Genomic DNA, 12729 nt, shown 5'->3' with positions numbered 1-12729 from the left:
ATAGCAAAATAACGTTTTATGTCTACTTCTGATATTAGCTTTGAGAGAGACATAATTACAATCATTTAAACTCTGAAAAACATCAAAGTGTTTCAGAAAAATAGTACATTTCTATTGAAAAAACACAGAATCCAAGAGAGAGATCAGGACACAATGAAAATAAATTGTGTGTGTGTGTGTGTGTGTGTGTGCACCCTGCCCATCAGGTCAGTCAATCTGTCTGTTAAGTCACAGGCCTGTAAAAAAAAAAAAAAAGATGACACCCAGCATCTCTTCTCACATGTGCTTCTGACACAAGCTGCCGAACGAAAGACGGGGAAAAAAAAGAGAAAGAAAGCACTGTGCATTCACTTTGAAAAATAAGCCCAGTAAGAACCTCACAGAGAACAGCGGCCCAAGCTGCCACTTGTGTTGCCTTTCTATTGACCAGAACAGTCAATGTGCCCTGGATTATAAAGCAATCCCTGCTTTAGTGTGACACCTTTCATCCCAGAGTATGCATGTGAAGCCCAGGAATGAGCTGTCGGCACATGGGGACAATCAAAGCTGTCAGACAGCAGTCTACACGAGCTGACTTCTGCTGAGGAAAGCGCCTTCGTATCTCCTGTCTTTTCCTTATGCTTCATATCTTATTCAGACACTCTCTGCTCTTTTAAACAAATATGAAATGTTTTTGAAACTCAGCTCAGAAAGCAGCCAAATGTGATTGTTCCAGTGCGAGAAGCCCTGCCCCATCTACCTTCTCAGTTGAGTGCTTGACCAGAGGCGGTTTGAGCCATCCATTTGAGAATCACGTTAGTTCTGTCCACTGTAAAGGGCTTTGGATTCTTGTATGTGGATTGCTTTAATCAGTAAATGGTCTGCTGGGCCAGTTTAGTGTGACTAAGACCCAATATCACAGTTGGAAAAGCAGCAAGGGATTTTGTCGACCTAACACGCCGCTGCCCTGAGGTCAAGCTGAAGTTAAAAAGTGGTTCTCCTATTTGAAAGATTGTAATACTTGTGAGAGTACAACACTGAGCTGCATCTTCTGTACTGAAAATGACCCTGATATACTCATGACAAAGTTTTTGTTTTTTAACTTGAGCAGTGGTTGCCTGTTAGCGAACATCACGTCATAGATAAATATGTAAATATCTGCTGCAAGCTTTCCCCTCAATAACAAAATAAACACAAATGACAAACAGTAGTTAAGAAAGCATCTGATCATAGTAATTTGGATATATTTGGACCAGCTTAGTAATCATGTCACGTCATGAACTTCAATATGACCGACAATATGACCATCTACCTATTATGCTGTTGGTCCTCTGTGTGCTGCCAAAACCGTGCCAAAACGCTGAGGTTTGTCAAAAACCACCTCAAGCGAGCGTAAAAATCTTTTTGCAACTTAAGGCATTTTTATTTGAAATTCTGCGTTTCCATCACTCGATTCTGATGCAATACTTCAAGATGCGCATACAAGCAGGTTGATGGAAACCCAGCTGGTGTCTCACAATGCATCATCATGCCAAGGTAGATGGCACACTCTTACACAGCTATCCATGTGATTTTTACAAAAACTGGACTCATCGGACCAGACGACCTTCTTCCATTGCACAAAGTTCCAGTGCACCCATTTTAGGTTCTTTTGTTGGTGGACATGTACTCTGATTGGCCCCATATGTAGCAGATTGTGATAAACTGTGTTGAGACTAGGGCTGGGTGATAAAACATTAATGATAATTATAATTATCATGATTTGATTTTCCTCAATAAAATGGTAACAAGAGTTAGATAGATGTCTAATATAATGTTTATGCACCAAAAACAGAATGAAACAGTGCTAATAATTTGAACCGTGTCACATGGACCATTTATCCACTAGGCTCAAAGTTCAAATGGCAGCGCAGCATGAGCTTATGCATGCATGGCAATGCAGATGCATTTTCTCGCAGATGAGTCTTTGTCACTCGACCACAAAAAAGCACAGTGAGATACACTGTGAAGGGCTTGAATACATTGTTCATTTATTAGATTATTAATGTGGAAATGTATTCGATATATTAAAAATTTAATGGAATATAATTAGTGTTTTTTGTGATTAAGCTATGACATTTGTGCATTTACACTAAATGTATTTAGACAACAGTTTTTCATATAAATATGTAGAAACCATATAGTTAGACATTTTATCATAGTATTGAAGTGCTATGCAGTATGTGTGGTTTAAACTGTGGTTATCATGATAGAAATGTATAGAAGGACCACGATTAATTTGAATAAAACTCAAACAGTCAGAATAATTCCATTTCACCGTGTAAAGAATGAGGTAGTTACGTTATGTACTGTTTTTGATAATGAACATAACGCATAATGAACATAACAAAATGAACATTACAAAAAACATGAGTACACGAGTACAAGAATATCAAAATAAACGCGAAATAACAGATAATATGTGACATTCTGATAGATATTTCTTCATATTTTTTTTTTCCTAGTGGAAGAAATAAAGGCATAGAAGTTTAGAACGACACAAGAGTAAGAAATTATGCATGTGTGTTTTTATTATTATTTTTAGATGGACTACCCCTTTAAAGTTACTAAGGCTGAATAAGAACAATGTTGAAAAAGACTATTTTAATTTTGCTTTTCATGTTTTAAATAAAATGTTCTGGAACCAATCTAATATAAAGCAAATATAAAATATATTTTATTCAACTGGAAAATTCTAATCACTTTCAGACCTCACTAAGTTTAGACATGCAAATTTCAACAGCCGGTCTGACTCTACTCATTCAGTCCATATGTACAAACTACTCAACAATCCATTCTGTACACAGCAAAAACACCATCAGTCCTCTCCAGAGACCTCGAGAGCAACCATCTCTAGTAACCAGAATACCATACAGTTCTGTTCTAATGCACAGATGTTCTATGCAAATCCACTAGAAGGCTGCACAGAGGAGCATATACATGCAGTGTGGCCACAGGCCTGCACTAAAAGCCCCATGGAGTTTTCTAAATCAAAGCCAAACCAAACACCCTGAAACCCTAAATCCACACAGCTCTGGCTTAAGGGGAATTTGTTCATGCAAATATAATCCATTTCCTCTGACAAAACCACATGGACTGCAGGCTGACCCCAGACCCAAACCAGAGGTCTGAACTCAGAGCATGGCCTTCTAATGGGCGCCAGTGTTTATTCTGCAGTTTCAAAGGTTTGAAGAGACATCTAAACTTTGTGCAACTAATTAAAGCTAAATCTTAATATAACATTACTATAACATTTCTTATAAAAACACTGAGCAGTTCATGCCCCTCATTCTCTGAGTTACAGATTTTTCTTTTAAAAGTGTCTTTCAATGTATCTAACACTAGAATTGGATGATTCTGAGGCGCTTACTCTGAATGGCATTGCCAAAATACAGTGTAAAAAAAACAATGTTGTGGCAAAACAGTTTTGTAATGAACCGTCAGTGTGCAAATAGGCATGGTCTAATCTTCAACAACAGTATCCAAGGCAACAAAGGTAAAACTTAAACAGGCAATGGTTCGGGGCAGGTGGCACAACATCCCCTAAACAGTGTCCAGGTAAAACAACAGGCAGGCAGCAGAGAATTAATAGTTAGCAAACAGTCCAGGACCATACGTAAGAAAAGCAAACCAAAAAGATTTATGCTCAGAATTGTCAGCAAGGGCAAGAAAAAGACTTTGCAAAGAACAAGCTAGAGTGCACCACATAAATATTTCTGCTAATGGGCAAGGGGTGACAGTTCCCAGGTGTGTGGGCTTGTGGGAAATGGAGTCCATAAACAGGTGTTAAAACCCTGAGACCTCTGGTGATGAGTGGGAGGAACCACAGGGCGAACTTGTGGTAGGCCTCCTCGCCATCTACAATTATGGGTGAGGGGCCCATTGAGTTGCCTTCTTCAACCTCCCCTCTCAGACCACCAGCAGGTTTTAGAAGTGAGTCATGAAATGTGGGAGAAATACAATAATTTGTAAAGGGCCTTTCTGGCATATCAGGGCATGTTCAAGATGTACATGGGCTTTGTGGCTTTCTTTCCTTTCTAGCCAAGTTGGGTGGGTTCGCCTGACCAGGAAAATAGCCGGGGTTGATAACCAAGGATTTACTGAAAGGGTGACAACTCTGCTGGGGGTTTTCTCAATTAATTCTGTGCATACTCTACCCAGAACAAATATATACTCCAGTCGGATTGGTTCTAAATGCAGTATGTTCTGAGGAAACAGGTGATTTTTTGGTTTAGACATTCTGTTTGGTTGTTGGATTGGGGATGGTAGCCAGAGGTGAGGCTGATGTTTACCTCTAGTCAACTGAAGACTAGAGAAATGGGAAATGTTTGGAGCAACTCGGTTGGCAGATGTTTGGACAGTTTATTGATGTTGCAATTCGAGCAGTTTAAAATCAGTTCATTGATGATTAAGTGATGTCATCATCTAGTTCAGCTCTCTTCCAATAGTTTCTGTGCAATTAAGCCGACAATACTGCTAAAAATACCGACAATACTGCAAAAAAGCAAGCCAAAGGCAACAGTGGCACCAGTGGCAAGGAACCAAAACTCCATTGGTGACAGAAATAGATAAAAAAGCATTGGGATAAACTAGGCTCAGTTGGGGCCAGTTGTCCTCTTAGCCAGACAAAATCAGCATGGTGTGGTTTAATTCCAGGCTGCAACACAGGTCAGATTGTGCAGAGGATTGTCTGGGTCCTGTGATCTTGTCCATATGGCCGTCTAGTTGATGAGGTGTTCCTAGGGCAGCTGTCTCTGGGGCTCATATAGTTGACATGGTCTCTGCTGACCTTGTAATAAGTGAAGTGACATTCAGCCAAGTATGGTGACCCATACTCAGAATTTGTGCTCTGCATTTAACCCATCCGAAATGCACACACACAGAGCAGTGAACACTCAGGCCCACAATTCCGTCCGGCCTGAGACTAGAACTCACAACCCTTCGATTGGGAGTCCAACCCTCTAACCATTAGGCCACGACTTCCCCCAAAGTGACATTCAGCCAAGTTTGGTGACCCATACTCAGAATTTGTGCTCTGCATTTAACCCATCCGAAATGCACACACACAGAGCAGTGAACACACACACACACACTGTGAGCACACACCCGGAGCAGTGGGCAGCCATTTATGCTGCGGCACCCGGGGAGCAGTTGGGGGTTCAGTGCCTTGCTCAAGGGCACCTAAGTCGTGGTATTGAAGGTGGAGAGAGAGCTGTTCATGCACTCCCCCCACCCACAATTCCGTCCGGCCCGAGACTAGAACTCACAACCCTTCGATTGGGAGTCCAACCCTCTAACCATTAGGCCACGACTTCCCAAAAGAGTGGGAGCTTTTGCCGAAACCCGGGAGGTAGAGGTTGTAGAGGTTGTCTCTAGGTGCTGATACACCATCTGGTCTGGAAATGTATCGCAGCTGCTGTAAGGCTGCAGGTACAAGTGGTAAGGGGTAGAAAAACTTTACTGTGATTTTTTTGAGACCACGATAATCGATGCTGGATCAAAATCCACCATCTTTTCCATGCAGAAGAACACGACTGATGCTGCAGAGGTTGTGAAAGTGAAAAAGTGAAAGTGATGTGACATTTAGCCAAGTATGGTGACCCATACTCAGAATTCGTGCTCTGCATTTAACCCATCGAAAGTGCACACACTCACCATTGAACACACACAAACCGTGAACACACACCCGGAGCAGTTGGCAGCCATTTATGCTGCAGCACCCGGGGAGCAGTTGGGGATTCGGTGCCTTGCTCAAGAGCACCTCAGTCGTGGTATTGCCAGCTCGAGATTCGAACCCACAACCCTAGGGTTAGGAGTCAAACTCTCAAACAACTAGCCCATTACTTCCCCAAGGGGGAAAGGTCTGATGAATGTCTGATGAAACCCTTGGCCAGTTCCTCTTTGATGTAATTTTGCATGGTTTCAGATTCTGGTTGTGACAGTGGGAAGATACAACGACAAGGGGGCCATAGTACCTGACAGTAACTCAATGGCACAGTTGCTTGGTCGGTGGGAAGGCAATAAACTGACAAAGGAGATACACAGGAAGTCACCGGTATATAATTTTGCTTAGTAAAAGTAAATATCAATGAGATTGCCTCGGTTCTGGCTCGTTCTGGCTCTGATGAGTGGGGGTTGTCTCAGTAACGGTAATTGTGAGTCTTCGAGCTCACTTAATGCTGTCAACATGAATCGCCAATTCAATGAACCGATTCAAATCCATTCCTTCACCATGATAAGACAATTCAGACTGAAGATTCAAATTTAGTCCCTTGTGAGAAAGCACTTTCAAAGTATCCTCCACCAAGTTGGTTTGAGCCACTAAAGTCAGAAAATTGAGAACATACTCCACAGCAGTGCTCTTACCCTGTCAAAGTGACAGTAGTTGGTCTCCCACATCCCGGCCACTTCCAAGATGCTCGTACACCTCCCTGGAAAAATATATTGAATGAGGAAAAAATGAATCCCTGGGTTCCCCAGATAGTGGTGACCCATTCCAAAGCCCTGTGAGCAACGAGCACACAGACAAAATCCTGCTACCAATTGTGGGATATAACCTATAAAAATAGGTCTGCTGGTTAACAAACATAGAGCACTGTAGCAGGAAACCTTTACACTTGGCAGGGGACCCATCAAACTTTCAGGGAAAGATGAGGCAGGGATAAACAGATACCGCACACATGGGTTTCAAGCTTGTGGTGGAAGTAGACACTGTACTCGGAGGAATAGTGGTGGGTAAGCAGAACTTCTCAACTAGCTCCTCGGGTAGTGTTGGTTGAGCTGTTGCTGATGCACAGCTAAGATGTTAGCTTGAGCAGAGACCTCCGATGTGAGCTGTTGGAGAGCTGCTGGATTGGCGGGTGGCAAAGTCTTCTGTAATGAACCATCAGTCTGGTTTACATCCATATGCAGCTTTATTAAATAAAATGTATCAGTGTGCAAACAAGCAGGGTCAATCTCCAACAGTACCCAAGACACCACAGGAAAAAGGTCAGTAAACAGGCAATGGTTCGGGGCAGGCGGCACAACAATCATAAACAGTGTCCAGGCAAAATTATAGGCAGGCAGCAGAGAATCAATAATGAGAAAACAGTCCAGAATCGTGCAAAAGAAAGGCAAACAAAAATGAAGAATGCACAGAATTGTCAGAGAACAAGACTTTGCAAAGAACAAGCTAGAGTGCACCACTTATATAGTCCTGGTAATGGGCAATAGGTGAGAGTAATGAGTTCCAGGCACGTGGGCTTGTGGGAAATGGGGTACATGAACAGGGGTTAAAACTCAAGAGACTGAGACCTCTGGTGGTGAGTAGGAAGAACCACAGGAGCAGTTTCAACTCATGGCAAGTTTAGTGGTATGGCACGTTGTTTAGTATTTGTTACTAAATGTGTAACAAAACTTTGTTACTAGTTGTTAAATGTGTAAAAAATCATTTTACATCACTTTACACAACCTGAGTGGCTTTATGTCTTACTGCCTGGATAAGGACGCTCTAAACTGGCTGCAACATCACAAATTCTCCGCAATTGTGGCTTGTATGGGAGGGTTGCAAGAAAAAAGCCACTTCTCAAGTAAGGCCATATGCAGTCACAACTGAGCTTTGCCAAAACGCAGCTTAAGATTTTGAGACAGATGAGAGTAAAATTGAATTATTTGGCCTCAACACCAAATAAAATCCAATACAGGTCACCATCTAAATAACAGCATTAAAGTAAAGCATGGAGGAGGTGGGTTGTTTCTGGGGTGTTTCTCTGCAGCAGGGACTTGAGCACTTGGATAGAAGGAAAAATGGATAGGGCAAAATATTGTCAAATTCTTGAGGAAAATGTGTTGCTCTCTGCCAGAAAGTCACCAATGGGAAAAAAGGTTTACTTTCCAACATGACAGTGACCCAAAGCACATAGCAAAACTGACCACACAGTGATTGAAGGAGAAAAAGATAGAGATGCAAAAGGTGAGAAGGGGTAGTAACAAGGTAACAAGGGGGTGAGAACCTTTTTTTCCAACTCAGCGATTCTGGATATTTAATTATTTGTTTGTTTCTGACATGTTGGTGTTTTATCTTTCACTTGGATGTTTTGAGTTGCACTGATTAAATATATATAGCTGGATAACACAGAAACTTTGTCCGTCTTCATTTCAGACCTTAAAGCAACAAAATTAGATTATTTTAAAGGGAGGTAATTATTTTCAATATCCACTGTATCTGTACAGAAGAACAAGTAGTAATTGCAGTCATGCTTTTTTCCGTTATACATTCCTATACATTTTAAAAACAGTGCTTTAGCTAACCATGAATATGTAAATCAGTTTATCCAGAGTTCAGAATTGTACCATGTAACATTATGAAATCTGACAGTTTAGGATTAATTAGTAACCCAGAGTGCAACAAAACAATCTAGGAATAGTAATTAACTGTTATTTAAATAAAAATGATATGCTAAAAGTATTTTATTTTCAATTTTATTGTCAACATTTCTAAATAGACCTCCACAGCTCTTTCTCAAATATTATTTCTTCAGCACAGTTCTCATTTTACAGCATGCACATACTGTATGCTACTAACATCACTGACTTCAAAACAGCATGCTCTGTCTAATCAACACAAAGCCACTCTGTGACTGAGATCATCGATCCTGACCCCTACTGGTTTGAGCTCACCCTGCACTCTGATGAAGAAGATGAACTTCACTAAGTCACCAAGGACAAACAGATTAAATCAGGTTCAAAATAACGGTTCAGTTTTTATTTTTTTAGCATATTATTTTTATCAAAATGGATTACCCTTTTCTTATCTAGAACCATTTTTTTTTGCATAGAGTCATTGAGTTTGAAAAAAAAAAAAAACTTAAGGATTCATTATAGGTTCTTCAAATTAGTATCATGTAAATGAACTTTTTATAGTTAGTTATACATCAGATTTATATTAAAATAAAGTGTACATAACATTCAAGATTTTTTTATTTGCTTTTAGTATGGTTTATATATATATATATATATATATATATATATATATATATATATATATATATATATATATATATATATATATATATATATATATATATATATATATATATATATATATATATATATATATATATATATATATATAATTTATTTTTAAATGACTCACCAAGACTAATTTGGTGATTTCATGTGATGGCAAATCTGAATATAAAGTTAAATAAATACATTTTAATTGCAATAAAATATTTGGTAATTGTACAATTGTCTTTACTTTCCCTTTTGTGTCATTGCTTAAGAAAAGTATTAATTTTAAGTATTAAAAGTTAAAAAAAAAAAAAAAAAAAAAAAGGAGACCCATCCTGAAGACTTTCTGGAGGTATTAAAGAATAAGAATAAGAATAAGAATAAGAATAAGAATAAGAATAAGAATAAGAATAAGAATAAGAATAAGAATAAGAATAAGAATAAGAATAAGAATAAGAATAAGAATAAAACAGTGTATGCTTTGATGTGGATTAAAAATCAGTTCATGTTAACAATATATATGTACATTTGTATGTAGAAATAATATTTATATTAGCTTTCAGAATAAGGAAGCATGAATATGTCTGCTTCAAAATCCACTGAAATAATAAACCATCCATAACCTTTTTTAATACCATTTTCAAAATCCTAGGATTTGGAACTAAAGGGAATTAACTCATTTACTCACTCCCTGTCCCTCTCTCTCTCTCTGCACACCTCAAATTGACCAATAAAATTCTTCTATTCCATTTAGCATAGTATCCAACACTTTAATATAAGCTCAACACATTAATTTACTTCAAATCTTTTCATTTGGTTCTGACTAAACACACTCATTAACAGGTAGCCGAAGGGAGCGGCCAACTAGAGAGAGCGGCTTAACTAAAGAGAGGTATGAAAATACACATCCTATAATTACCCAGCATGCTCCTATTCACACACCTCACTAAGTCTAGTGACCGTCTAGCAACTCTTGGCATTATTAAGCACCTGGCTAGCAGAACGATAGCAGAGGAAAAGCAGTTTACTGGGCAAAATAGCTGCTTTTCTTCCTCAGGGAATTTGAGAATCTTATCGCTGGAATATCCCAAACTCCAGAAGATAGCAGAGAAGCAGCGGGAGCCTAGCGGACAGCTTAGAGGAAATGAAAACACATCCATCCACAGCTCTATCCTTCCTTTCTATTCCACTGTTCTTCTGCCTGGAGATCAGCCACTCCAGAGATAATGGAGGAGAGATTTATATTTATAAAGAGAGAGAGAGAGAGAGAGAGAGAGAGAGAGAGAGAGAGAGGCCACAGTGTCTGAATTCAGCTGACTTGTTAGAGTTTTAGATCCACACAGCATGTTCACACAGTCACACTGTAAAATCAGTAAGTCAGACCACACATTCAACGGGTGGCTGCATTTACATAAACTCAAAACTCAAACAAACGAACACAATATTAGAAATGGTTTTCACAAAATTGGCGTATGCATTTAGAGAAAGAATTCATTTATATCCCACAATGCTCTCTGTTTACAGCATTTTTGTTATGAGAGTGAACTATGTACAGTACCATTCAAAAATTGGAGTCAGTAATATATATATATATAGTTTGTGTGTGTGTTTTATTATTAGATTTATATATTTTTTAAATATCTTATGCTCATCGAGGGTGCATTTATTTGATCAAAATAAAGTAAAAAATATATATATATTGAGAAAAATTATTACAGTCTATATATATATATATATATATATATATATATATATATATATATATAATTTTTTTTATTTAGTATTTTATTCTTGTGATGTAAAGCTGAATTTTCAGCATCATTACTCCAGTCTTCAGTGTCACATGATCCTTCAGAAATCATTCTGATATTCTGATTTACTTCTCAAGAAACATTGCTGATTCAGTGTTGAAAACAGCTCTGCCTCTTTACAATTAGATGGTATTTTTGTGATTTAAAAAAAAACAAGTTTTTATTATTTTTAATTATTGTAGCTGGTGATTTATAGGGTCATTTATCAGGGATTTTTGAGCTTAACTGATGAATAGCTCAGAAGAACAGAATTTATTTGAAATATTTGAATATTTTATAAATATGTCTTTTGTAACATTATAAATGTGCCTTTACTATCACTTTTGATAAATGTAATACATTCTTGCTAATTAAAAACAATAATTAAAACAAAAAAAAAATCTAGGGTTAGCTTATTTAGGCTAAATCTACATTCCTGTTACTCATTCTTAGTGCTTTTAGATAATTTTATGCCAATTAATTTCACGCTTAAAGCTCATACATATTTAAGAAAATTTATATGTGTATTTTGTATCCTAAATCTGGGGAAATGTGCTTCAGCATATTGTCTCAGTAATGTGGTCTCTCAGCAGCTCTGTGGACCTGAGATTGACCTTTAACATCAGAGCAAAAAGACAAACAATCATTTCCTCAAGGGCTCAAGTGTGAACATCACTTTTAAATGATTGCTTTATGTTATACAACAAACATTTACACCAGCTACCCTTAACATTTTACAATCCCCCATCAGGAATTAAAATGTAGCTCTCGCCCATTGGCCCTGACATGATCCAGTGACCCCTGGAAGCCGAAAATGGGGTGTGAAGCATCTCAAGCTATTGGGACAGTTTTAACACATTTACTGCATTTCTTTTACAGCCTCCTAGATGCTCCGTGGCACCACATTTGTCAAGAGAAGTCTGGGACCTGACAGTCATTTCTGATTGGCCAGAGACGTGACAGAAGGGCTGTGGTGACATGAGCCGCTAACATGAAGTTAAATGATTCTGGTACCTGTTTTAGTCAGAGGGCTGGAAAACAGCTGCTGCAGGAGTTTGTTCTCTGACGTCCTCAAAACCACCACAATGTCTGCAGGAAGAGTGTCCCGGTTCTTCTCCAGAAAACCGCTGACATTATACAACACCTGACAGAGAACAGACAAGACATTTTATTACACACTTTACTTGCAGGAAATTCTTATATTCTGACATTACAGGGCTTTCATTTCATGCTAATGAATTACTGCAGTAGATATTGATTACATTTACCTACCATTAAAAATCTGGGGTCAGTTACAGTACATATAAAAATATCTATACATTTTTAAGAAATTAACAATTTTATTGAGCAATTATGCAAGAAATTGATCAAAAGTGACAGGAAAGATAATTAATCTTATTCAACAAAACACTTCTATTTCAAATACCTTTTTTAAACAATTTAACTTCTCTGACACTGCCCGAATTTCATCGGAGGTCAAATTTGATCGCAACGGTCAATTATGGATCGGAGGAATCTTTTAGGATTTCCAAAATCTGTCTGGCCAAAATCGTACAGAGTGCACCCCGCTTAAGTTATACATTATTTGCTAAAATGTAATTAAGTTGCCCTCATTTGAAATAATAATAATGATAAATATAAAACAAGTTAAAGCTGTAGGTGCTGCAAATAAAATGGTAAGTGAGATTTTATTTACCTTGCCAGCATAATGCTGGATCCCGAAGCAAAGCTCCACACGCTTGGGCGTCCAGAAGTACTTGTTTCTCAGGTTATCCTGAAACTTATCTTTATCACAAACACTGAAGGTGAGTGGAGGATCTCATCAAACTCACCTCTCATATCAAGAATAAATACATATTTCAATGCAATGCCATAATTCAATTAAAAACAATTTGCTAGTAGTGTGTTTCTTTAAAATTAATGTATG

At 38.2% G+C, this 12729-nt stretch overlaps 1 protein-coding gene across 1 annotated transcript in view; it reads right to left on the bottom strand.

Moving 5' to 3' along the window:
• The window catches only part of myo3b (myosin IIIB), a 154060-nt gene that overhangs the window by 89831 nt on the left and 51500 nt on the right, over positions 1-12729 (bottom strand). Inside the window, exons 22-23 of the mRNA XM_026219068.1 lie at positions 12499-12587; positions 11817-11946 (exon numbers count right to left, since the gene is read on the bottom strand). Coding sequence (XP_026074853.1) covers positions 11817-11946; positions 12499-12587 — 219 coding nt within the window. The remainder of the gene's footprint in view (positions 1-11816; positions 11947-12498; positions 12588-12729) is intronic.

The sequence above is a fragment of the Carassius auratus genome, chromosome 34 (genome assembly GCF_003368295.1).
Source record: "Carassius auratus strain Wakin chromosome 34, ASM336829v1, whole genome shotgun sequence".
NCBI lineage: Eukaryota > Metazoa > Chordata > Actinopteri > Cypriniformes > Cyprinidae > Carassius > Carassius auratus.
Note: the sequence above shows the minus strand (reverse complement) of the source record. Positions and strands in the feature narration are given on the sequence as shown.